The sequence below is a fragment of the Odocoileus virginianus genome, chromosome 16, assembly GCF_023699985.2.
Source record: "Odocoileus virginianus isolate 20LAN1187 ecotype Illinois chromosome 16, Ovbor_1.2, whole genome shotgun sequence".
NCBI lineage: Eukaryota > Metazoa > Chordata > Mammalia > Artiodactyla > Cervidae > Odocoileus > Odocoileus virginianus.
The window spans coordinates 4,135,970-4,163,888 of NC_069689.1; the positions used below are offsets into that span (position 1 = coordinate 4,135,970).

A 27,919-nucleotide genomic window follows, 5' to 3' on the forward strand; every position below is an offset into this window, starting at 1 on the left:
GACTTCCCTACTTAGATCTGTTCTAGGTCACCACAGCCTCAGGAGGGGTCCTGAAATCCTGCCCCTGTGCCCGATGGCCCCTCTCTGAGAAACCTTAGTCAGTCACTGGGCTGGGCCTAACCCCTACACCTGGGGCCAGCATAACCTTTCTAAAAAAAAAACCAATTGACCGGCCAGGCCTTTCTCCTGATAACTTCCTTCTCATGCCTATAAAGCCTGTCTTTGTTCTTTCGCTAAGTAGTATCCTTCATGTCTGGAGAAGGGAATGGCAACCCACTCCAGTATTCTTGCCTGGAGAATCCTCATGGGCAGAGGAGCCTGGACAGCTATAGTTCACAGGGTCGCAAAGAGTCAGACACGACTGGTCAGCTAAGCACAGCACACAGCACACGTGCCTGGCATTACCCCAAGAACCCTACACGTGTAACCACCCTACGTACCACCAGGTACTACTGCTATCCCATTTCACAGACGAGGACACCAAGGCACAGAGACCTTACGTAACTTGCCCCAGGGCTCTGCTGGGATAAGAATCAAGCTCTGAGGTCTGAGCTTTAACCACCATGCTGGGCTGCATCTCTGGGGATGAAATCTAAGCTGCTTGGCTGCGCATTCAAAGACCCGTGGCAGCCCTGCCTTCTGTACAGTCAGGTCCCCAGACAGAATGCTCTTTCTTGCTTCCAGGCTTCATTGGGCACAAGCTCTTTCCTGCATGTGTAATGTTTTTCCTCATCTTTGCTGAGTCTTTCATGATTCAGCTTGACCTCCACTCCCCACAGCAAGTCTTCACTGACCTCCCCAGGTCAGGACCTTCATCCTCAGGGCTCTCACAGCCCCTCTGGGTCTCCCTCCACCACGTCTGTCACACTACAAGATGAGACTATAAGCTCTTCACCTCCGTGTCTCCCTCACCCAGCACACAGTCGACACTTAAACAGTGTATGCAAAACAGGTCCTGGGGTGCGGGAGTGGAGCTCTGTTGGGGGCAGTTCTCTGAAGCTTCATAAGGCCACTCATTAGCCCAGCCTGGAGTCCCTGGGGCAAGTGGACTCCCTGGGAGGGCAGGTCTCTGCATCTAGGCCTGGGGGCCCTGACTCCTGCCTGGATCCTGGACCCAGCAAGGCAGTGTGCCTGCTTCCCATCGCTAGCCTTGGTGGGGACCACGGAGGACGCTGGCAGAGGCTCAAGGGAGACAAAGAAGGGCTACCAGGCCAAGAGCACCCCCGGCCCCCCCACCAGTGGGCCGTCTCCATACCCAGGCCCTCAGCCTCCTCGAAGGTCCCGCTCACGGTGTGACAGGTGGAGCCGTTGCCATGGCACACGCCGCAGCGGTCCTCGACGGCACCCGAGTCGATCTCGAAGTCACAGCCCACATTCTGTAACAGACAGGAGGGAAGGCCCCTGGTGCTGGGCCACTGGCCGCAAACCCTCTCTGGCCCTCGCCTCGGGGGCCTGCCAGGGTGGGGAGGAGAGTGCTTGGGGCATGGAGCAGGGGCCCACCACCCTTGTGGTCTCCAGTCCCGAGTAAACCCCTCGACCTCTCTGAGCCTCAGTTTCCTCAGATGTGAAACAGGAGGAACCACCCCCACATGATGTGCTATGAGATCGAACGGGACGAGAGATAGGAAAAGCTGTGTAAACGGCCCCAGCAGGCGGGGCAGCGGGCGTACAGTGGCTCCTGACCAGCATGGACAGCAATTTCCCCCAAACACGAATCAATGTTCTCTGCTGGTCCTCATCTGAGCCCTGGCCTCTACGCCCAGGAGCTTCCCCTCTGGGGAGCAGGGAAAGAAAGTGCAGAGGACGCTGGCAGGGAAAGCAGCCGCTGCCGCCGCCGCTGGAAATGTCTTTAAGTATTGTCAGCAAACACCGATGCGTTCTCCGCCAGGCTGAGCCCCTGCACGGCAATCCCCGATAAGTGACCCCATTTAACCCTGTGACGTGGATTCTTGGACCAACAGTCCCCTTATCGCAGAGGAAACGTTCGCCCAGGGTCATTCAACCAGCAGGAGGTCGAGCCTCCGCCTGAGCTCTGGTTTCCGGGCTGGGGCCAGCCGGCCCAGGCCAGATCTCAGAAGCCACGGCAGGCAGGCCGTGGTGCAGTCACAGAGGCTGAGGGTGAGACCGATGGTGTGTGGGGGCGGGTCCGGTCCCAGGAGGATTGGGGGGCGCTTTGCTGAGCGGTAATGGGAGACCCTCAAAGGGCTTCACTGGTAGAGCTGGGAAGCCCAGTGGCACAGCCTGGGGCGGGTGGCCAGAGGGAAGCAGGAGGAAGGCAGAGGGGGTCCTCTTCCTCGCCGGGCACACCTTGCAGATCCCATTGATGCAGAGGTCACGGCTGGCCTGGCCCTGGTAGCAGGGGGTGCCGTCCACCACAGCGTCCCGCAGCTTCTCAGCAAAGTACTCGTTCGAGGGCCGGCAGTGCAGCTCACAGGGGTTCACTGGGGCCCAAGCAGAGGAGCCGTGAGGGATAGGCAGGGCAGGAGTCACACCCAGAAGAGCATCAGTGGCGGGCTGGGGGCTCCACTGGGCTGGTAGTGTACAAGGCTGCCCCCAGGAGCCAGGAGGGAGTGAGCGGCAGCCCCGCAGATAGCACCTGTGTCACTGCGCAAACCTTGGGTCCTCGGACCTCCGCCCCCCAGACGTCAGTGTCCCTGCGGACAGCTGGACTCACCGTCATTGACCACAGGCACCCACGTGTGAAGCTGGCCCTTGTAGAGCATGGCGTCAAAGCGGCTGCACTGGACTTGGCGGAAGGAGGGGCGGCCGGCGGGGCAGGCCTGCAGGCTGCACAGGCGGAAGCGCTTCCGCTCACCCACGCAGTATTTGCCCTTGTATTTGGGCCTGTGGGGTGGGGTGGGGATGGGGGGGTGAGTGAGCGCTGACAGTGGGGCCAACTGCACACCTGAATCCAGAAGCAGGCCCTGGGAGCGAGCAGCTCCTCCGCACCCCGACACCCGGAGATTCCCGGCTCCCACCTCCACTCCTGCTGCCCTGCCCACCAGCCATCCTCGCCCCTCCTTGCCCCCACCTCAGCCCAGACTCGGTCTCCCTGTTTGAAAGGATCTCAGGCAAGGTGGGAGCACGAGGCCTGGGCTCTGCCCCCAACCTGCTATGTGACCTTGGCCAAGTCTCAGGACCCCTTCGGTCCTCAGTTTCCTCATCTCTAAAATGGGACTGGGGTTGCCTCTGCAGAGGGTTATTGAGAGGCTGGGCTAAGCTACAGACGTGACTGGCACTAGCTGGAAGGGCTACTCCCAATCCCCAGCCCGTGAGACCTGGTGTCCTGACAGCCCACGTGTCGGCAGACATGGTCTTGGTGGCAGCTCCCCACCCAGGTCAAAAGGAAGCCCCTTGGCCCTGGCCCAGCCCAGAGCCTGAATGCCAACTCCACCCCAACTGCTTCCACCCTGCTCAGACCCAGAGGCCTGGAGGCAGGCTGGGGTATAAGCATGGAGCTCTACAAGGCCCTGGCTCTGAATCCCATGATCCCCTCCCGGGGCAGGCTGGTGAAGGTGCCAGCACCTCCTCGGTCCACAGAAGGGGGACCTCTGCATCTCCCTGAATCTTCTCCTCACCCCTCTGAGATGGGGAAATGAGGGCCAGAGAGATGAAGCCACTCACCCCAGGTCACACAGCACCCCTCCCAAGCTGACCAATTCTCCCAGCTGTCCCCAGTCTCATCTTGGACCCATGTGCACCCTCCAATGTCACTACATGGCTCTATTTACTGAGCAATTACTACAGATTAGCTGCAGAGCTTTACTGCATTTATCCATGATGACAACTCTACCGGATGGGTGCTGCTGTTGCCCATCATTTACTTTCTCTGGAAACTGAGGCCCTGAGAAGGGGTGGAGAGGGCTGCTGCATGAGGAGAGGAGAGGGGATTTGAACTCTATCCACCCAAGGTTCAGGGTCTAAGCTCTGAGCCACTGTCTTCCCTGCCTCCCACCCATCAGCTGCTGCTCTGTGGTGTGGCCTCTAACAAGTCATTCTGCTCTCCAAACCTTGGTGTTCCCTTCTCTGCAATGGGGTCAGCAGTGGTGACTCAACCAGCCTCCAGGGCACTCCCAGACCTGAAGTGGCTCTGGACACTGCGGGCTTGGCCTTCATGGGGATACTTCTGAGAGTGGGAGACTGGGACAGACTGACTCGCCGACTCTGCTCAGGGCACCCCACCCCACCTGCCCCGTGTGCCCTGTACTCACGCAGGCTGCGTGCACTGCCGCTCGGCGCTCTGCACGCCCACGCCACAGCTCCGCGAGCAGAGGGACCAGGCGCTCCAGCCAGACCAGCCACCATCCACGGCCTCAGGTCGGAAGCCCATGGGAACGCACTCCCCATTCAGACACCACTACCAAGACAGACAAATGCAGAGCAAGAACACTCCAAGCTCCTCACCCTAGTGAGAACAAGGTGGGTAGAAGGCCTGGAAGAGCCCAGAGGGGAAGACCCCAAGGGCTGGGGGAGGCCCCCTTCCAGTCACCCAAGACACAGGCCCCACGGTGGAGTTGAACAAAGAATAAAAGAGAGCTCACATGCTGGCTCTCCAGGATGGAGGCACCTTGGAGAATTGCTCAATCAAGCTCTGTCCCAAAGCCTCCATTCTGCAGATGGGAACTTGGGCCAGAGAGGGCTGACGGTCGGCGACGACTCACAAGTGAGTCTGTGAACCAAGGCCGAGCCCAGAGCATGGACGCAGCAGGTGTCTCACCTGCTCTGCAGCTGGACTGGGGCTCCCCTACCTTGCTCTCCCCACAGCTGGTACCGTCCACAGCTGCATCCAGCTTGGAGTGACAGGTGGTCCCCACGGAGCACCAGAGTGTGTGGCAGACGTTCTGCAAGGAGGAGCGCAAAGGCCACACCCTCACCTCCTCCCCTACGCCTCCACCTGCCCTGCCCCTTCGCCACCTCCTCGAGTCTCCTGGGAATCCCTCCTTGGGGCTGGCACATGGTGGGGTCTGTAGGTGGAAGCCCCAGAGGTCTCTTCTTATCTTTCCCCAGACCATCGGACTGGTGCCTCAGCACAGTCCCCAGCTCACCCACACCTCTTCAGCCCCAGCCCCCACATCCGGAGACACCCTGGTTAGAAGCTGCAGGGTCTCTGACATGCCCATGGCCACCACTTCGGGCGATCTTCCCCAGGACCTGACAGTAGAGGTTTTATTTTACCTCTTACAATCCAGCTCCAGTAGGAGAGTATTAGTCGCTCAGTCATGTCCGACTCTTTGCAACCCTGTGGACAATAGCCCACCAGGCTCCTCTATCCCTGGAATTCTCCAGGCAAGAATACTGGAGTGGGTTGCCGTTCCCTTCTCCAGGGGATCTTCCCCACCCAGGGGTCGAACCTCGGTCTCCTACATTGTAGGCAGATTCTTTACCAACTGAGCCACCAAAAATCCCAGTAGGTAAGGGGCTTGCCCAAAGTCCCACCATTGGTGAATGGCCCACCCAGAATGCACACCTGGGTCTAGGGCCGCCCAACCCTGAGGCCTCTCCCACAGGCCATTTTATGCCTCATGGGCATATGTGTGGACCGAGCCTGGCTTGGAGGGGTCTGCAGGCTGCTGAGGGCTGCCCCTCGCCCCCAGGTCCATACATCCCCACCCCCACCACACTCACGTCCATGTCATCGCAGAAGGCAGAGTAGGCCCCGTACTGGAGGCGGCACTGGTGGCCCACATCGTAGAGGACGCCAGGCGGTATGGAAGGGAAGTCGATGACATCCTTGGTGGGAGAGTCATCCAGGCACAGGCCCCACCCACGGCTGCAGAGATGGGACAAAAGTGTGGGGTAAGGGGCTGCCTGTCCCCTGGGGCTCTAAAGAGGGCAGCCTGAGAGACCCAGCAAGGAGGCCTCACCAGTCCAGGAGGGCAGGAGAGGCGGGAAGGGGCTTAAAGCTTTAAACTGAATAGGAAAACTCCAGCCTCCTTACTCACCTGGCCTGTTTTTTGACATAACCTAGCATGAAAGGCTCCCAGTCTTCCCCATCTATCTCCGGGGCACTCCACCTATTTAAATAACTCATCCCACCCCCCAGGGCTAGACCTCTCCATAAACCGTCCCTTTTGTTCCCAACAGTCTCCCCACTCCTCCACCGTGGGGCCTCCCTCCCCAAGATCCAGCCCAGAGGCCCTTCCCTCTGGAGTCTTATGGACCACTAAGCCTACATGTGACCCTGCTCAGAGTGCCTCCTCCTCCGCTCAGTCCAGGATCTGGAAAGCATCACATCACAGCTGATACAACAGCCCTCCCCCTCAGGCTGGGACCGAGGGGATCTGTGTGAGGACCAAGGCCTGCAGGCTCCCCCTACCTGGCCGCCCACCTGGGAGACAGCCAGGGGCAGCCCTGCCTGCCAGCCGCTGTCACTCCCTTATTTTCTCCTGCCCCCTCCTGGCAGCAACAGGAGGAAGGCAGGATCTGTGGAATGTGGGATCCCAGGCTAAGCAGCTTGGGGGAGGCAGAAACCCCCTAGTCTTCCAGTCTGAGAGGCTGGAGGGTGGCTAGTGCCGGGTCAGGGAGCCGGGATGAGCAGAGGGTCCTGGTTAGGATGGAGGGAGGCAGGGGGAAGAAGGGCAGAGCTGGTGGATACTGGGGTCTGGCCAGGAGGGAACAGGAGACAGGACGGGCCACGGAGGGGCTGCAGAACATGGAGGGTTCGAGAAATGGGCCAACGTGCAGGCCCGAGTGGGGAGAGGCTGGGGGGCAGTCAGCCCCTGGGATCCAGGAGTCCAGATTTCAGAGGAGCCACATCCCACAGCCAGGGAGTGTGGTCCGTGTGTTCTCCCAAGGCCCCTGGCTGGTGGCAGGGCCCGGGCTCCACCCAGAGCCTCAGTGACTAGACCCCTGCTGAGGACCCTGGGGGCCCCTCTCCACCCAGAGCCACCTGGACCCTTTGTGTTAGCTGGAAACAGACCCTCTAAGATGGGCATGGGGCATATGAGCAGGCGTGGGACCCAGTCTTCTGCCCTAGATGACTGCAGGCCAGGCTGGCTCTGGGTGCTGAGCGGGGACTCTCTCATCTGCTCCTCACAACCCCCAAGCAGAGGACCCTACTACCACCAGCTCCTTACACATCCAGGGCCCATGGCAGTGCGTCATGTGCCCTGGGTCATGTGGGGGGTGCAGTGATGGTCAGGACGTGATGCCAGCCAGGCTGCCAGCATTCCGCATGTCCACTTGCTGGGCTTCCCTAAGTGAAAAGCTCTTCGCATCCGATCATGAGCCTGCCTCAAACACTTCATCTCAAATAGAAGTTCTAAACCACGGCAGCTGAGGTCTGGCAGGGAGCAAGAAGGTTTCTGATTGCTCGCCTCATCCTGGGGCTCCCTGGACCTGCAACCTGGGGCCGAACATCAGCTGAGGGGTGCAGGGGTGTGTGTGTTGCGGGAGTGTCTGTGTGGGTGTGTGTGCATCTGTCTGTGTGCATCTGTGTAGGGTCAACCTGGCCCTGGGGCTCCTTTTTGTCTAGCAGGACACAATATAAGATGCGACTGGGGGGTTCACCCACTCCGCTGATTCAGACCCAGCCAGGCTCCTCTGCCTGGGGTCCAATGTGCCTCAGCCCCACACTAGCAGGTCCTGGGGTACATCCAGCCCTTCAGTTTTCCAGCTAGGACCCAGTGCTGACATGCCGTATATCAAGCTCCTGTGAGCCTGCTACTGGAAAGCCAGGCAGCAACAGCCTCTCAGGGCCATCCTTATGTGTGTGAGGCTGAGGGGCTCTGGCTGGTGGTGGGGGGGGATCTTTAAAGGACCCACCACCTGAATCAGAGCCACATTCTGGCCCAGATGCTGACTGGGAGTTACAAACCCAAGTTCTACTCAGCCCAGTTTCAGATGCTGTGTGGCCTTGGGCCATCCTTCACCCTCTCTGAGCCTTCATATCCTCAACTACAAGAGGCTGAGGCAGCCTATGTGATCCCAAGCAACAGAGGTATAAATAGCAGCATCTACTTGGGAAAAGTTACACAGGCGGGTGGCCGGCAGCCGGCCCTTCCTTCCTCTGGTTGGCTCACCGGCCAGGCTTCTCAAGCTGCTGATACACGTCAGCCCTTCCCCTCTAATTATAGCTGGGCTGGGCAGCCCCAAATGGGGTCAGAGCAGACAGTGAATGGCTCCAGTCGGAAGTGCCACTCCAACCTCAAGGACTGCAAGGGGCTACCCATCACCTGGGAGAGACCTGTGTGCCCCCTCCCCTCCCCACCGCTGGGGGCTGGTCGTGGAGTCACCGGATGCTGGGGACAGGGCCTGATACTGGATCAGGCCTGCCTCTCTCCCTGCGGAAACCCTGGCTGCAAAGACATGAGCAAGCAGGGCCTTCCCTTTCTGGCTCCATGTCCAAGTAGTAGCTCATGAAAAGAGAGGTCCGTTATGAAATGGCAAGGTCCCTTAAAGTGACGCTTGGCCCAGAAAGGCTCTTCAGGTTCTTCAGGTGGACCTCTTGGACTGGCCAGTGAACACAGTCTTGTTGAAACTTTCCTCTAGTCTGACTACCAACTCCTGGTGATTCTCCATCCCACCCACGTTCCCGCACTGCCAGCCCTGGACCACGCCATGCACCCACCTAGAGCATCCTTCTTCCTCATGATGCTCCCTTAGTCCTTAGAGGGCAGCTCTGGGGCTCCTTCTCAGAGATGATGTCTCTGCCTCTCTCCAGATTCCCACAGAACTCCACAGGGCTGTCTGCCACAGTGCTAATCACCCGGACTTGTCACATGTCTGCCCTCCTCAGGTGGTGAGGGGCTTAAGGACAGGGACACTGGCTCCCCTACCACTTTCCCGTCAGCACAGTCTGAAACCAAGTGGGATCCGCTAACGTCTGGGTCTGTGCGGCCTGATGAATACCTATTTGCAGGAAGCAAAGGCGTGTCGTGTCCAGGGGGAACGGGGGGTGGTCTGAGTGCCTCTGAGATGCCGTCAAACCCTAGAAACACCACCAGACCCCGCTTGGTGCCTTCCTTCTGTGAATCTTGCCCTTCCGGCCCCCATCCTGTCTAGGCGGGGCCTGTCCTGCCTTCCGTCCACCTCCAGCAAGGAGACGAAGGGCTGGGGGACAGGTTGGTACAACACCCTCTGTCCCAGCCTGCCTGGCCCTCCGGGATGGAGAGAGGAGAGTGCAGCCACCCTTGGGGAGAGGAACTTCCCCTCCCTCCCCAGCTCCCTTCATTGGCCACGTGTCTGTCTCTCTCTCTGCCAGCATTCTGTCCGGCTTTTCTTGGTGCCAAGGTTCTGGGAGGCCCTGGCTGGCTCAGGCTCTGACCTTCTCCTCCCACCCTCGCCCCAGGCCCCAAGGCAAGTCCCTCACGCATTCCAGCAGCCAAATGAAGACAGAGATGCATGTGTCTGTCTGTCCTGAAGCCAGGGTGCTGGGCAGCACCATGGGCGGGGGCAGCTGGAAAAAGCCCTCAGGGTGCTTCAGGGGCGGCTGCCCTTCTGATTTCCCAGCCCTTCTCTCATTTTCAGCCCCCAAGGGGGAGGTGACAGACCCTTGAAATCATTTTCTGACAGGCTCTCCCTGCCAGGCCACGTCCCTGCTTCAGCTCCTTATCACATTGCTTGGTAGCAGCGATAACAGTCACCAGGCACTGAATGCAAAGCATGTGGCCAGCGTTGTGCTACACACTTCACATGCCTCCTCATTTAATCCTCAGAGCAACTCAGGACACAGTCCCATCATTATCCCTGGTCTCGGAGGCTTAAGGGTTAGTGTAACTCGTCTGCCAACACGGGTAGATGCCTGGGCCAGAGTCCAGGGTCTTAAACATCAAAGTCAACACTTCCCTGCTTCTAGTCCCCCTCTCCACCCAATAATCCCTCTTCTATCAGAGGCCAGGGTCCTCACTCTCACATCCACAATGGACCTGGTCATGTCTCTGCTTAAACCCTTGTGAATGGACTTCTAGAAAAACATGGCCCATTGAGCAGATACAGAGTTATTTCCACTCCCTTCCAGAACCCCACTAAGATGACAGGAAAGACATAAACAAGGCATAAATCCACAGGGGCAAGGGGCAAGGGAGAGGTGATGATGGCAGATGAAAAATGTCAGCAAAATTCTAGAAGCTGGAAAGCAGATGATCGAGTAGCAGCTGACTTACTACAGCACTGAATGCTGAGAGCCAGTCATGCAGAGAGAAACCACCCAGAAGAGGGACACTGGAAACGCTCAGGAAACCCGAGGGACCCCTGGAGGCCTGGGTGCCAGGAAGACTGAAGACAAGAGCCTGTTTCAAAGTCTGTAAGACGTCATCAGACCCCAGATCCCCTTCCCAACCCTCTAGAGCAGAGCCACGGCCACCTCCCTGCCTGGCAGAGGACTGGGGTCACTCTCTGGAGAGGGTGACCCAGGAGACCTGGCCCAGGAACAGCAGGCACGGTGGGAGGCCCAAGGCAGAGGGGCCCACAGAGAAAAGAACGAACGAAAGTCTACACAAGGAAAGCTGAGATAACCACCAAGCTCCTTCCCCATCTGGCTGCCAGAATGCTGTAGTCAGACTTACACCTTCCAGGAGGAGACTAGAGAATGCCTCGCTGGAGCAAAATCACTCAGAAAAATGACCCTAGATACTGACATTTGAAGATACCCCGAAGAAACAGCTCCATCCCAACCAGTCCCTCAGCCGTGACTTGAAACAGTGCTGCCAAGTCCACAGACCTCCCGACTGGCAGCCCAGTGCCTCCTTCCACGGAAGGAATACAGCCATGCCATCTCAGGAAAATCCTTCACATGAAAGATAGGTTCTAAAAAATAACTCAAAGAAAAGAGAGATATTTCAGGGAGTAAAAGAAAAAACAAAATAAATAATAACAAGGTAAGATACTATACCCATGAAATTAGAATAGGATAATAAAAAAGGAATATTTAGCAAATAAGAAATTTCAGGAGGTTAAAAGTACAATAGGAAAAAAAATTTTAATGTGACAGAAAGCTTGTAAGGCAAAGATAAGGATGTCTTTCAGAAAACAGAATGAGTCAGAAAAAAGTTTAAAAGTGTAAATAAAAGAAAGGGAGAGAAAAGCTGAATATTAAGGGTTCCAGAAGGAGAAAATGAGAGATGATTATCAAATAAATAAGAATATTTCCAAGAACTGAAGGACTTGAGTTTTTAGATTAAAAGAGCCTAGCAAGTGCCTCCCACCACCACCCCAAGGTAGATCAAGGCACATAATTGCAAAAGTTAAGATCACCAACAGGAAAACAGAGAGACACACACCAAGACAAAAAAAAGAGAGAGAGAGTATTCTCTACATTAAGAGAGAGATAAAGAAAATCCTAAAAGCTTCCAAACTTTTTTAAAAGGTCACATACAAAGGTTTGGGAATCAGACTGGCATGAGACTTGTCAACAGCAGTGTTGGAAGCTAGAAAACAAAGGAAAAACACCTTTGAAATTCTGAGGGAGAAAGACTTTTAACTTGGAAGTTGCTATCAAAAGATCAATCAGGTATGAGGGAAGAACAAAGAAAAGCAAACATTTTAAGACAAGCAAATCCATACATCTCTTCTCAGAAGGCTACTTGAGGATATGCTCCACCAAAACAAAGAAGTAAACCCCTCTAAAAAAGGTAGCATGAGATCCAGGAAACAGGAAGATCTTGCATGATAATTTTAAGACAGAAGTAGAAATCATCCAGGTTAGACGAGAGCAGGAGGATAGAGGTATGTCAAGGGGTATGTCCAGGAAATAAGGAAACTGTGAGAGGACACGGGAGGCACTGCCTTCAGCAAAACTGGATTAAGAGACATTTTGCACAATTGTCACAGGATATGGAAGACTTAGAGAAGCAAAGAAAACTAGGCAAATAAAGTAAAATGAAATTTTAGAGAAAGAAATGAAATGAAATGAAAGAAATGAAATTTCTTTCTTAAAAAGAAAATCATTTTGTTACAATGCTTGGTTTGGCATTATCTATACAACAACAATAAAGAAAACAGTAAACATGGATTTAATCAAGATATGCTAACACGATATTGGGATGTGGTGGCAGGGGTGGGGCTGCAAATGTGGGCAGGAAGTGACACAAAGGGGCTAAATTCCAACTTCCATTGTACAAGTCATCAGATGATTATCTAAATTGAAAAATCAAGAAACAGCACTCTAGGAAGACTTTTTGGAAATATGAAAGTAAATAAGGTAAGAAAAGCTAAAAAGAAGGAAAAGTTGAAAGTCGCTGCCCAAAGAACACAGGATGGGGAAGTGTGCAGCAAGTGATTTAAAGCTCTCCTATTGCCATCTTGAACTCAGTATTTTTGAACTTGTGTTTTGTTAAGGAGGTTCTAATGGGACAAGAGGCATTTGCATGAGGAGATATAAAATATCTGTGTCCACTGTTTCTTGTCACCTCATGAGCAGAGTCCCAGTGGGTCCACAATGCAGAGAATTCATTGAGACTCTAAGAAAATGCAAGATAAATGCATTATGTCTAAGACAGCCCCAGAGGCCACACTTGGCACTTGAACCAGAACTTGCTTCAGATACAGAAAGAAGGTATGATGTCTTAGGAAACACAAATGACCAAGGAACTCCATCATCTTTGCTATTTGTGTTGCTTCCTTGTATCATCCAATTATTGCATTGAAAATGATGGGCTAGAAGGAAATGTAAAGATGGATCCATTTCCTCTCAGTTCTTCCTCAAACATCAGTAAGCCAAGGCAGAGAGTGCTGGGAAAATGTGTACATATTACAAAGTGAAATAAAACCAGTCAAATTAGTCTTGTGCACTATGTCAAGAGTTCTGATAAATATGAGGTATGAAATATGAATTGTGTCATTTTGGTGACTCCACATATTAGTTTGATGTGCCTATATCTGCATTTAAAAATTGGCATTGCATAAAGCAAAGATGAGTGGTAAAACTTAAGCTAATCATTTAGAAATAGAGACTAAAAAAAATAGAAAATAAAAACAATAGAAAAGATCAACGAAACAAAGAGCTGTTTTTTTTGAAAAAACAAACAAAATTGATCAGCCTTTAGCCAGACTCATTATGAAAAAAGAGAGAGAGGGCCAAAATCAGAAATGAAAAAGAAGTTACAAGTGATACCAGAAAAATACAAAGGATCATAAGAAACTACTACAAACAACTAGATGCCAATAAAACGAACAATCTAGAAGAAACAAATTCCTATATAGAAATATATAATCTCCTAGGACTGAACCAGGAAGAAACAGAAAACATGAACAGACAAATTATCAGTAATGAAATTGAATCAGTAATTAAAAACAAAAAACTGCCAACAAACAAAAGTCCAGGACCAGATGGCTTCACAGGAGAATTCCACAAATATTTAGAGAAGAGTTAACACCTTTTCTTCTCAAACTATTCCAAAAAATTTCAGAGGAAAGAACACTTCTGAACTCATTTCACAAGGCATCACCCTAACATCAAAACCAGACAAAGACATCAAAAAGAAAAGAAAATTACAAACCAATACCACTGATGCACATAGATGCAAAAATTCTCAACAAAATACTATCAATCAGAACCTAACAATACATTAAAAGGATCATACACTCTGATCAAGTGAGACTTATCTCAGAAATGAAAGGATGATTCAGTGTCTGCAAATTAGTCAAGGTGATACACCATATTTACAAACTGAAGAATAAAAGCCATATGATCACCTCTATAGATGCAGAAAAACCTTTTGACAAAATTCAAACATTTATGATAAAAAACCCTCCAAAAAGTGGGAATAAAGGGAATATCAGTTCAGTTGCTCAGTCATGTCCCACTCTTTGTGACCCCATAGGCTGCAGCATGCCAGACTTCTCTATCACCAACGCCAGGAACTTGCTGTAACTCATGTCCATCGAGTTGGTGATATAACTCAACATAATGAAGACCATAAACAACAAACCCATTGCTAACATCATACTCAATGGTGAAAAGCTGAATGTATTCCCTCTAAGATCAGGAACAAGACAAGGATGCCCACCCTCTCCACATTTATTCAACATAGTACTGGAAGTCCCAGCCACAGCAATCAGACAAGAAAAAGGAATAAAAAGAATTCAAGTTGAAAAAAAGAAAACAGGCACTGTTTGCAGATGACAAGACACTATACACAGAAAAATCCTTAAGGTGCCACCAAAAAAACTACTAGAGCTCATCAATGAATTTGGTAAAGCTGCAAGATACAAAATTAATATAAAGAAATCTGTTGCATTTCTATACAGTAACAATAAATTATCACAAAAAAATTAAGGAAAGCAATTTACTATCACATCAAAAAGGTTAAAATATCTAGGAATAAACCTACTTAAGGAGGTAAAAAACTTGTACCCAGAAAATAAGACACTGATGAAAGAAATTGAAGATGACACAAACTGATGGAGAGATACATCATGTTCATAGGTTAGAATCAGTATTGTTAAAATGATCCTACTACCCAAGGCAATCTACACATTCAATGCAATCTCTGTCAAAATACCAATGGCATTTATCACAGAACTAGAATAATTTTAGAATTTGTATGGAAACACAAAAGAAAGACTTCAAATAGCCAAAACAATCTTGAGAAAGAACAGAGCTGGAGATATCATACTCATTGACTGCAGACTATACTATAAAACTACAGTAATCAAAACAGTATGGTACTGGGATAGGAATTAAGATGGTAGAGTAGAAGGACGTGGAACTCAGCTCCTGCCCCAAATACATCAAAAATATATCTACATATGAAATAATTCTCAGAGAATACCTACTGAACACTAGCACAGTAGTGCTGTGCTAAGTTGCTTCAGTCATGTCTGACTCTTTGCAACCCATGGACCATAGCCCTCCAGGCTCCTCTGTCCTTGGGATTCTCTGGGCAAGCATACTGGAGTGGGTTGCCATGCCCTTCTCCAGGATATCTTCCTGACCCAGCAATTGAACCCAGCTCCCAGGAGACATAAGTCTCCTGCATTGGCAGGCAGGTTCTATACCACTAGTGATACCTGGGAAGCCCCACCAAACACTAGCAGAAGACTTCAAACACCTCAAGGGACAGGAAAGATCTCCACATAACTGGGTAAGATGATGGGGGGAGGAGGAGAAAAGGAAGCAGGATGCAACCTGCAATCCTGGGAGGGAACAGTAAAAGAGGACAGAGTCCCACACCCTGGGAAGCCCCCTCACCTTTAGGGAGATCAACAGGGAGAGAAAGGGAGCTATGCAGGGTCAGAGGAGAGTATAACAAATGGTTAGACCTACATAAGACAATGCCACCAGCCTGCATGCTCCAGCCTGAGACAAGCATCCTATGGTATGGGCAGGGGCTGGTGCTGAAACTTGGGGTTTAGAGGACAGATCTGGAAAAAGGACTGGTGTTGGCTGTGTGGAAGTAGCCTGAAGTGGCTGGAACGTGGTACAGATACAATCAGGTTGTCTGCAGAAAAAGCCTGAGCCCACCATAGAAGCAATGTGCCACAGTTAAGTGGCATGTGAAGGGAGGGGCAGGGCTGCCCTTGCAGCTTCTTTCTCCATGCCCCAGCTGCTACCTGGGTGGGCTCCAGCCTGGGTGAGTCCACATAACCCAAACACTGCCTTGATGGGCTCCCATGCTCCAGCCACCACCTGGGCAGGTTATCGCACCCTAGCCACCACCTCTGTGGGCTCCCATGCACCCACCACCAGGTGTGAGTGGGTTGCCCATGTACAGAGGTAACGCTGAAATCATAGGTAAGCCCTAGGGACCACATAACTTATAAAGCAGGGCTGAAATCTCTCCCTGGCTGTGTGAGCTGCAGATTTACACCTCTGCTGGCAGCTTGGTAAATTCAGCACCTGCAGGACATTCAAGCAGACAGTGGGTGCTCCTGCGGCTGGGTCTGGCCTTAGGAGTTGTGGGTTTTGTGGGCACATGCTGTGGGGCTGGGCTGGGCCGGGATCTAAGCTGAATCCATGGCTCCCTCAGTGAGTCCATGTACATGATTACTGCAGTCCCAGGACCTGACTTCTTGGATCTGTGTTGAAGACCTTGTGAAAACAATACCTGAGAAACACCAGGGTTGACTGTTGGCATTCCCATGGTTGAGGCGGGGCCAAGGGCAGTGCCAACAGTAGACGTTTGATCCCCCATGATGGGTGACGTAATAGAGCATGCTCACAGTGGGCAGTTCTGGCAGAGCAAAACTCAGCAGCTCCTCTGCCAGTGGGAATGCTCCAAACTCACCTACCTTGCACTGCAGCTCAGAAACACAACTCAGAAATGGATATGGGTGCTTCTACTCCAATAATTAGGGAGCAGTTGAACAGGGCAGTGACAAACAGAGCAAAGAGGAGGCTCTGCTCAACATCCAACGCAGGCTCTGAAGACAATACCAGTCACACCTCCTACCAAGGCGATAATGGCCAGCATACACTAAGGAAAGAGGTGGTAGGCATCCATACTAAAAACAGTCATTGCACCAAAAATATTAAACCCACCCAGGCTACACAGCCTCCCACATAAAAACAGCCCTCTAAGAATACAACAGATAGTGGTTTCTCCTAAACTCATAGAGCAAGAGAAATATAGGTAAATGAAGAAGCAGAGGGACCATATCAAATTAAAAGATTAAGAGAATTCTCCTGAAAAAACAATGAAACAGATTTCTACAATCTAATAGACACTGAGCTTAAAAAGAAGATAATGATAATATTGAAGGAATTAAGGATTATTGATAGAAATGCAAGTTACAGTAAAAAACAAATTAGAAATTATAAAAAGGAATCAAGAAAAAATAGAAAACTCATTTGCCAAGATGAAAGCTGAGCTAAAGGCAATGAGTAGCAGAATGAATAATGCAGAAGAACAAATATGTGATCTGGAAGATAAAATAATATAAACACCCAATCAGAACAGCAGACAGAAAGCCAAATGAAAAAAATGAAAGCAATATAATAAGAGTCTATGGGATAACACAGAGTTTGCCAATCTACACATAACAGGGCTCCCAGAAGGAGAAGAAAGAGCAAAGAGGACTGAAAATGTATTTCAAGACATTATGGTTGAAAACTTTCCAAACCTGAAGGAGACAGATATCCTGGTTCAGGAAGCACAGAGGGTTCCAAACAAAATGAATCCAAACAGACCTACACCAAGACATATTTCAAATAAAACAGTAAAAGTTCAAGAGAGAATTCTAAAGGCATCAAGAGAAAAAGAGTTAAATTACAAAAGAACCCCCATGAGGATGTGAACTGATTTCTCTACAGAAATGCTGCAGGCCAGATGAGAATGTTAAGATACATTCAAAGTCCTGAAAGAGAAAAATCTGCAACCTAGGATACCCTACTCAGCAAAATTATCATTTAGAATAGAAGGAAAGATAAAGAATTTCCCAAACAAAAACTAAAAGAATATAGCAATACTAAATCTATAATAAAGGAAATATTAAAAGGTCTTCTCTAATGGAAGACTCTGTAAGGAAAGTCACAATTAGAAAGTAAATCACTTAAATAAGCCAGTACATAGATCTAAAAAAAAATCAAAAAATTTCTGTGAAAGAGATGATAACCACAATTAACAATAAGAGAATGACCATGAAGATGTAAAAGAGGACATCAAAATCCTAAAACATTGGGGACGAGAGTAAGAAAATGTAGATTTTTTTTTCCTACAATCTATTTGATACTATATGATTACCAGACTAAAGCAAGTAGATATGGGAAGTGTTTAACATACTGGAAAAACAGGGTGACCACAAATCAAAAACATAGAGTCACAAAAAGCAAAAACCAAAAAGAAGCACAATACTAAAGAAAATTATCAACCCACAAAAGGAAAAACAAAACAGAAGAAAGGGTCAAAGAAGAAACATAAAATCAATGGGGAAATAAGGTTTAAAATGGCAATAAATACATATCTGTAAATAATTACCACAAATGTCAATAGTCTAAATGCTCCAATCAAAATACATAGAGTAGGAGACTGATTTTAAAATAAAAAACGAAAAAACAAGGGACTACAATACGCTGCCTACCAGAGACTTACATTAGGACAAAGGAAACACAGATTCAAAGTGAGGGAATGGACAAAGATATTTCATGTAAAAAGAAATGACAAGAAACACAGGTCATAACACTCATATCAGACAAAAAAGACTTTAAAACAAAGGTTATAAACAAGACATAGAAGCAATCTAAGTGAACACTGACAGATGAATGGACTAAGATCAGATGTGTGTGTATATATGTGTGTGTGTTGTATATACAAACAAACAAAATGAATTATTATTCCTTCAGAAAAAAAAATGCTAGAATGCCATTTTCAGCAACATGAATGAGCTAGAGATTATCATACTAAGTGAAGTAAGTCAGAGAAAGACAAATATCATACAATATTATATGTGGAATAAAAAAAAGTGATACAAATGAATTTATTTATAAAACAGAAACAGACTCACAGACATAGAAAACAAATGTATAGTTACCAAAAGAAAAGGTTTGGCAGGGAAGGATAAATTAGGAATTTTGGAGTAACATACACGCACTACTATATATAAAATAGATAAACAACAAGGACCTACTGTATAGCACAAGAACCTATATTCAATATTTGATAATAATATATAGGAAAAAATCTGAAAAGGAACATATATATTCATATATATATATATGTGTGTGTGTGTATATATAAAACTGAATCACTTTGCTGTACACTTGCAGCTAACACATTGTAAATCAACTATATATCAATTAAAAATAAATATAAACAAAAACAAAGGTTATAAAGAAAGATACTACATAATGATAAAAGGATCAATACAAGGAGATGATATTACACTTTTCAACATACACATACCCAATATAGGAGCACCCAAATACATGAAACAAACAGTAACAGACATAGAAGGAAAAACTGATGGGAATGAGAGAATAGTAAAAGACTTTAACAATGGTCACATCAATGGACAGATCTTTGAGACAGAAATATCAATAAGGCAAGAGATACTAAATTATAAGACATAACAGTTAGACTTGATATTTTCAAGACATTAGATCCAAAAAATGGAAAATATACATTCTTTTCAAGTGCCTATGGAACATTCTCTAGGACTGACCACACGCTAGGGCACAAAATAAACCTCAACTAATTTAAAAGTATAGAAATCATTTCAAGCGTCTTTTCTGCCCACAGTAACACAGAAATCAACCACAGAAAAAGAAATAAGAAAAAACCAATTACATGGAGAATAAACAACATGTTACTAAAAACCAGTAAGTCAACAATGAAATCAAAAGGAAATTTAAAACCTTGAGGCAAATGACAATGAAAACACAACCATAATAAATCTATGAGGTGCAGCAAAAAACAATTCTTAAAGGGAAGTTCATAGTAATAAAGGCCGTTTTGAAGAAACAAGACAAATCTCAAATAAACAACCTAACTCACCACCTAAAAGTATTAGAAAAAGAACAAACAAAACCTAAAGCCAGCAGAAGCAAGGAGCTAATAAAGGTCAGATGCGGGGAGCCAGCCTGACTGCTCAGGCTCCTTCTTGGCTCTGAGAGAGATCAAGAGGTCCCTCTCTGTCCCGCCACCCCTGATTTATTAAAGCACAGGTTGGCCTTTCTCACCTCCCTCAAGGAAATTGCTGTAGCGATCTTTCACCTGTTGCTGATAAACTTGTCATGATTGAAGCCTGTTTTCTATCTAGTTAATGTTCTATTGATTTCAGTTGGGTGCTAGGGTGATGCTTTACTGATCTTAAGTGGAGGAATTTAAAACACCTGTGCCTGTAGCTCTGCACATATGCAAACCTTTGATCTATTAGCAACTCCTGTTAGCATATATATAGGTGTGGTATTCTTCAATAAAGTTGGCAGAGTCAGACGCAAGCTGACTCTGTCCCTCTCAACCCCATTTTTCTAAGTCTGTCTAAGTCTTATTTTTCTCAGGTACTCTGGTAATTGCGTTCTCGACCAGTTCGTTTGCCGGCAGGCTCCGGCAGTCAGAGAGAAAATAAAAAAATTTTTAAAGAGTAGGGGGAAAAAATCAATGAAACCAAGAGCTGGTTCTTTGAAAGGGTAAACAAAATTAACAAACCTCTGGCCATGCTCACCAAGAAGACAGAAGACATAAACAAAATAAGAAATGAGAGAGGAGAAATCACAATCAATACTGCAGAAGTATGAGCAATTATATGCCAACAAAGTCTACAACCTAGAAGAAACGGACAACTTTCTAGAAGAATACAGCCCACCAAAGATGAATCAAAAAGAAACAGAATGGACTGATCACTAGAAGTGAAACAGCACTTGTAATCTATAAAAACAACAACAACAAGTCCCTACAAAAAGCCCAGGACCAGATGGCTTCACAGGTGAATTCTGCCAAACATACAAAGAAAAATGTACACCAATCCTTCTCAAACTCTTCCAAAGACTGAAGAAGAAGGAAAACTCCCAAAGACATTCTATGAAGCCACCATCAACCCAATACCAAAACCAAAGACAATATCAAAAAAGAAAATTACAGATCAATATTTTTTATGAATATTAGATGCAAAAATTCTCAAGAAAATATTAGCAAACCAAAATCAACAACACATAAAAAACATCATGCACCATGGTCAAGTTGGATTCATCCCAGGGTCACAAGGACAGTTCAGCACATGGAAATCAATCAATGTGACACACACATCAACAGAGGGCAAAAACCACATGATCACCATAATAGACACAAAAAAAGCATTTTATAAAATTCAACATCCACTCATGATACAAGTCCTTAGAAAAGTGGGTATAGAGGGAATATATCTCAACATAATGCAAGCTATTAATATTTATGACAAACCCACAGCCAATATAATACTCAACAGTGAAAAGCTGAAAGTCTTCCCATGAAAATCTGAAACAAGAAAAGTATATCCACTCTTATCACTTCCATTCAATATAGTACTGGAAATCCAGCTGTAGAAATCAGATAAGAAAAAGAAATAAAAGGTATTCAAATTCAGAAGGAAGGGGTAAAATTGTTATTATCTGCAGATGACATGATAGTATATACAGAAAATCCACACAAAAACTATGAGAACTGATAAACAAATTTGGCAAGGTAGCAGGATACAAAAGAAACATATGGAAATTGTTTGCACTTCTTTACACTGACAATGAAATATCAGAAAAAGAATATAAACAAAAATTTCTTTTAAAATCATATTTTAAAAAATCAATACTTAGGAATAAACCTCACCAAGAATGTGAAAGACTTTAATGCTGAAAACTAACAAACATTAGTAAAGGAAATTGAAGATGATTCAAAGAAATGGAAAGATAGCCCAAGCTCTTGGATTGGAAGAATACCATTAAAATGGCTACTCTACTACCCAAAGCAAGTTATAGATGTAACAGGATACTTATCAAATTACTCATGACATTCCTCACAGAACTAGAACAAAAAATCCTAAAATTTATATGAAACCATGAAAGACTCAATTACCAAAGCAATTCTGAGTAAAAACAACAAAGTTGGAGGTATAACCTTCCCAGGCTTTGAATTATACTACAAAGCTACAGTAATCAAAACAGCATGGCATTGACACAATAGCATAGGGATCAACAGAACAGAATAGAGAGCCCAGAAATAAAGCCACACACTCATGGCCAATTAATCCTTGACAAAGGAGGCAAGAATGCACAATGGAGGAAAGACAGTCTCTTCAGCAAGTGCTGATGGGAAAAGTGGACAGCCACACACAAATCAATGAGGTTAGAACACACCCTCTCACCATACACAAATAAACTCAATACAGCTTACAGGCTTAAATATAAGAGATGCCACCGTTAAACTCCTAGAAGAGAACACAGGCAAAACCATACCAGTGTCTTCTTAATGTCAGTCTCCAAAGCAACAGAAACAAAAGCAAAATTAAACAAATGAATGAAATAATGCCATTTGCAGCAACATAGATATACCTACAGACTATTATACTAAGCAACGTAATTCAGAAAGAGAAAGATAAATACCATATGATATCACTTGTATGTGGAATCTAAAATACAACACAAATGAACATATCTACAGAAACAGACTCACAGACATAGATAACAGACATTGGGGAGGAAAGACTGAGAGTTTGAGATAGACAGATACAAACTACCATATATATGGGATGGATAAACAACAAGGTCCCACTGCACAGGCCAAGGAACTATATTCAATACCCTATGATAAACCATAATGGAAGAGAATATGAAAAAGAATATATATATGTGTATAACTGAATCACTGTGCTATACATCAGAAATTAAACACATAAATCAATTATACTTTAATAAAATTTAAAAAAAAAGTATTATACTGGCACAAAAACAGACATACAGATCAACAGAACAGAGAGCCCAGAAATAAACCCACACACTTATGGTCAATCAATCTTCAATAAAGGAATCAAGAATATACAATGGAAAAGACAGTCACTTCATTAAGAGGTACTGGAAAAACTGGACAGCTACATGTAAAAGAATGAAATCAGAACATCTGTCTCAAACCATGTACAAAAAATAAACTCAAAATGGATTAAGGACCTAAATGTAGTACCGGAAACCATAAAACTCCCAGAAGAAAACATAAGCAGAACACCCTTTGACATAAATTGTAGCAATATTTTTTTTGGATCTGTCTCCTAAAGCAAAGTAAATAAAAATAAAAAACAAACGAAACCTAATTAAACTTAAAAGCTTTCACACAGTGAAAGAAACTATCAACAAAATGAAAGGACAAACTTTGGATGGAAGAAAATATTTGCAAAACATGACTGACAAGGAGTTAATATCGAAAATATATTAACAGCTTATACAACTCAATATCAAAAAAACAACCAGATTAAAAATATGTGCAGAAGACCTGAATATTTTTCCAAAGACACATGAAAAGATTTTTAACATCATCAATCACCAGAGAAATTAAAATCAAAACAAGACATCACCTCACACCTCAGAATGTCTATCATCAGAGAGAACACAAATAACAAATGTTGGCAAAGATGTGGAGAAAAGAGAACCCTTGTACACTGTTGGCGGGACTGTAAACTGGTGCAGCCACTGTGGAAAACAGTATGGCTCAAAGAGCGAAAAACAGAACTACCATGTGATCCAGCAATTCTACTCTGGGTATATACGGGGGAAAAATGAAAACACTAATTTGAAAAGATACGTGCACATCAGTGTTCATAGCAGCCCTGTTTGTAACAGCCAAGATATGGAAACAAACTAAGTGTCCACAAACAGATGAATGGATAAAGAATATGTAGTAGATAACAGAATACTACTCAGCCACAAAAGGTATGAAATTTTGCCATTTGCAACAACATGGATGGACTTAAAGATTTTATGTATAGAGAAATGTCAGACTGAAAAAGACAAATACTGTATGATATCACTCACATATGGAATCTAAAAAATAAAACAAATAATGATTACAACAAAAAAGAATCAGATGAGAGAATAAACTAGTGGTTACCAGTGAGAAGAGGGAAGGGAGGGGGGACAAGTCAGGGACAGGGGATTAAGAAGTACAAGCTACTATGCATAAAATTACAAGGATATATTGTGCATGTGCATGCATGCTAAGGTGCTTTCAGTTGTGTCCAACTCTTTGTGATCCTTTGGACTGTAGCCCATCAGGCTCCTCAGTCTATGGGATTCTCCAGGCAAGAATACTGGAGTGGACTGCCATGCCCTCCAGGATGTATTGTACAGCATAGGAAATACAGCCAATGTTTTATCACTATAAATGGAATATAACCTTTAAAAACTGTGAATCACTGTTGTACATTTGAAACTTAACATAATATGGCACATCAACTATATCTCAATAAAAAAACCTTGCACTAATCATTTAAATGTTTTGTCTTTACTTAAAACATTAAATTTAAAATACCATAGCAAATTAAGAGAACACAATAGAAAGGTAAAGCCATGTATTTCAGCGCCTTCAAGGGCACGTTCTTTCCCGCTTTTCACTGGTCCCTGCTGGCCAGATGGCCAGCTCTGCACCTCCTCCACCTTCCTTTACTGTCCTTCTTTGGCTCCTGTAGCCTCACTCAATGTCCTGCAGTGCTCTCAAAACTAACCTGCGCTCCTCACGTCCTCACGCCTTTACCAGTGCCTCCTCTACCAGGAACACCCCACTCTTCTCCCTGCTACACTTCTGTGAACTCCCGCGCATCCTCCAAGGTGCTGCCCTGGCAGACCTCGGCCCGAGGGGCTCGGATGAGGCCGGGGCTGGGAGGGACTTACTCGAGGAACCTGGTGATGTACTCGCGGCTGCAGCGGGACCAGGTGAGCGGCGCGGCGTCGTACAGGAGCTGTGGAGACATGATGAAAGGCCGTTTCCCAACGGGCTCACAGTCATTGCCGCTTCCGTCATGCTGAATGCCAAAACTGTGTGAGAGCACAGGCCCCAGGGGCGGGTGAGCCGGCGGGAAGCCCGCCAGCCCACTCCCTCCCTCAGGGGTCAGCGAGGTGCCGGGTCCTGGCTCTGCCATCAAACCACCATGTGGCCGGGGAGGGAGAGTCACCCCCCGCCTCTGAGCCTCCATTTCCTTAAGGTAAAGTGTGGGTGTGACAGTCGGTATCCCCCGGGCCCTCCAGCAGCTGATCCTGAACTGAACACCAGGGACCAGAGAGCAGCCCAGCGCCTGCGCTGAGCTGGCCAACAATGGCCGGCCAGGGGGCACCCAGGGGGCCCACGGTGGCCCCCACGGCCTCACTGGCCTCACTGGTCTGACGGACTCCTCCCCACCCCAGGTCCTATCTCAAGGCTGTGCAGTGACGTCAGGGAGTCTGAGCTGCCACGCCACAAGAAAGGTCTCCGGAGACCATCCTTGGAAAGACACGAAAACAATTATGTTTGCTGAGCACTTACTATGTGCCAGGCAGCATACTAAGCTCTTTTCAGAAACACTATCTCACTCAGTCCTCATGATGAGCCAACCCCTCTGACCAACAGTGTTCTCTGTGAGCCTGCACTCACGGGCTCCCAGACCATCTAAGATGCTGCCATGCTCACAGCTAAACAGTCCAGACACAGGGGCTGAGGGCAGGGACCACGCTTAGGCGGGACAGCCTTACAGGGAGGTGTCCAATAGATGGAGCCTTTCACATCCCTGAATCCAGCCCCCTCAGCCAATGGGGAGCACACGGAGGCAGAGAGGGCAGGGAACTTGCCTAGGGTCACAGAGTAATTAGGAATGGGGTGCGTGGCAGGGACCAAGAGTCAAAAATGCAAGCACTGAGGCCAACAGGAAGGGACAAAGACCTGTGGTGACTCTCTGGCCCATCTCAACCCCACTTCAGTTAAGACTTAGTCCTCTCCTGTCTAACAGGAAAGCAGCCTGGTTGCGGGGTGGCGTCAGGGCAGGACAGAATATGGCTAGGCTGGGCTCATTCCTCAAGGCAGGGCTCCCTTCCCTGGGATTGCACGGGCCATCAGCCTGGCTGGCTGGTGCCTCCAGGTTGGGAGGTGAGGCCAGATTCTTAGTGTGGCAGTGGGGGTGGCAGGGTACCTGTGCCCGAGCTCGTGGGCCACGGTGAAGGCCAAGGGCAGGCCCGTGTCCTCGTTGATGCTGCAGCTGCGGTGTGGCTGGCACATGCCTGCCACATGAGACAGGCCCAGGGTCTCGCAGGGCTGGTTCACGGCCGCACACAGGTCCTTCCTGCACATGCAGAGAGAAGGGGGCCCTCAGACTGACCTGGCCTGGAGCCAGGCCCTCCCAAGCTGAGGGGGCCAGAGAAGGACCTCTGCTGACTCTGAGGGAGGGTGGACGCAAGAAGGATGCTTCTCCCATCACTCTCAGACCAGCCTAGGACCCTTCAGGAAGCAGCGACCCTTATTCACACAAGACACCTCTCTGGGCCTAGGGAGCAGACCCATGCACAGACAATTTGGGTTACTACCCCAGTGAGAAGCTGCTAGAGCTCAGCAAAGGGAACTCCACCTCAAGTTCAAAAATACTGCCTCTGAACTGATTAGGAGCTGTCAGAAGTTGGGGTCATGTTGGAGTGGGGAAGTATGGGAGTAAGATTTTCTGGTTATAAATGAACAGCACAAAAGACCCTTCTAATGGAACCATTCTATATCTAGACTGGGCAATAGATAGAGAACTTACACGTGTGATAAAATTGTAGAGGACTAAATACACACACAAATAAGTGTATGTAAAACTAGTGAAACCTGAGTATGGTCTGTGGATCATATCAGTGTCAGTTTTCTGGTTGGGATTTAACTACAGTTGTGCCAGATGTTGGGGGCTTTCTTGGTGGCTCAGATGGTAAAGAATCTGCCTGCGATGCAGGAGTGAAAGTGTTAGTCACTCAGTCATGCCCAACTCTTTGCGACCCCATGGACTGTAGCCCGCCAGGCTCCTCTGTCCGTGGAATTCTCCAGGCAAGAATACTGGAGTGGGTTGCCATTTCCTTCTCCAGGAGATCGTCCCAACCTAGGGATCGAACCTGGGTCTCCCACACTGCAGGCAGATTCCTCACCACCTAAGCCACCAGGGAAGAGCCAGGTTCAACCCCTGAGTCAGGAAGGTCCCCTGGGACCCTGTTGCAAGAGTCGGACACAACTGAGCGACTAACACTTTCACACCAGATGTTACCACTGTGGGAAACTGGATGAAGTGTAATAGGTACGTCCCTATATTATTTCTGACAACTGCACGAGAATTAACAACGAATAGCTCACAATGAATATTCACAATAAAAAGCTCTCCCCAAGCGCTGTTGAAACCCCGTCTTGGATCAAAGGTGTGGAAACCCTCCTCCAGATGAGGCTCCTGAGAGGAGGGCCATGTCTGCCCCGTTCCTGGGGCTTCTCCTCGAGGGTCAGGTGGCACCTCGCTCCCACGCAGGCTCTCCCAGCTGCACCCCGGGCCCCCTCCCCACAGCTGCCAGGACCTGGTGAGCAGAATGGCAGTGTCGTGGTGCAGCGGGTGGGCATCCCCCTTCATGTTGATGCTTTTCTGCCACTTGCAGAAGCTCCTCAGGGTGTTGTCTGCGTGATGAGTGATCTTCAGGTCCTCCTGCAGGCAGACAGCACAGCCACTGAAGCCCTCCGCCAGAGCTCTGAAGGGTCAGGCCAAATTCTCCTCCACAGGAAGGCGGGAGACAGAGACCCAGAGGTGGCAGCGGGCAGACCTGTGAGCCCCAGGCCAGTCTGTAGTCTGACCACCCCTCCCACAGGCACCTGCCAGAGGGTACCGAAGAGAGGGTCAGCCAGGGGTGACAAATGACACTGCGTGGGCCAAGGAGGCCCTGGCTGTGCCGCTCCACACAAGGCAGCTCGGGTGAGTGACAGGAGGGCTCTGGCAGCTGATGCCCATCCCGGGGGCAGTGTGAGGTCCCGTGACTTCTCACCTCCTCATCTTCCAGCAGGATCAGGCGCACGATGGTGATGTGGATGGGGTTCCCGATGCTGGGGTCATGAAACAGACCAGCCACCTGCCCAAGAAATAAGGGTCAGGCTGTCACCTCGGATATACGACACAGGCAGCCTCTGCTGACCTCCAACCCACCTGGAGGGATGCACACCCACGTTCACACACAGGGGAGCTCACACAGTACAGGCATCCCATACATGGAAGTACTCACACCTGAACACACACTTCCCCAGCCCAGCATCGGCAGAAACTGGAGGGGATGAGAGGGCCTTCCAGGCTCTGGGGTCCTGAGCATCTATCTGGGATCCTATTCCCCAGTTTGTACCTCCAAATGCTGGCTTGCTGGCCCATCTCAGGGCCCTCCTCTGTCCTGGGCTGGGATGGCCCTGCCGCCCACTCTTGCCCTGGGGAGGCTGAGACCAGCATCCCAGGGGTGAGCCCTCTCATGAGGCAGGAACTGGGCACAGCCTGGGGGAGGGATGGAGGCAGGCAAGGCCCATCTTCCCTGGGACTGACAGCCATAGGGCCAAGAGGGCAGGTATGCACGCCTGTCAGA

At 48.1% G+C, this 27,919-nt stretch overlaps 1 protein-coding gene across 2 annotated transcripts in view; it reads right to left on the minus strand.

Moving 5' to 3' along the window:
- Positions 1 to 27,919, minus strand: part of ADAMTS7 (ADAM metallopeptidase with thrombospondin type 1 motif 7) — a 70,785-nt gene that overhangs the window by 11,051 nt on the left and 31,815 nt on the right. For both annotated transcript variants that reach the window (XM_070477659.1, XM_070477658.1), the window contains 10 exons: positions 27,341 to 27,424; positions 26,882 to 27,006; positions 25,489 to 25,638; positions 24,221 to 24,364; positions 5,626 to 5,770; positions 4,749 to 4,841; positions 4,212 to 4,357; positions 2,675 to 2,844; positions 2,308 to 2,441; positions 1,256 to 1,376 (listed from right to left, as the gene is read on the minus strand). In XM_070477659.1, coding sequence (XP_070333760.1) covers positions 1,256 to 1,376; positions 2,308 to 2,441; positions 2,675 to 2,844; positions 4,212 to 4,357; positions 4,749 to 4,841; positions 5,626 to 5,770; positions 24,221 to 24,364; positions 25,489 to 25,638; positions 26,882 to 27,006; positions 27,341 to 27,424 — 1,312 coding nt within the window. The remainder of the gene's footprint in view (positions 1 to 1,255; positions 1,377 to 2,307; positions 2,442 to 2,674; positions 2,845 to 4,211; positions 4,358 to 4,748; positions 4,842 to 5,625; positions 5,771 to 24,220; positions 24,365 to 25,488; positions 25,639 to 26,881; positions 27,007 to 27,340; positions 27,425 to 27,919) is intronic.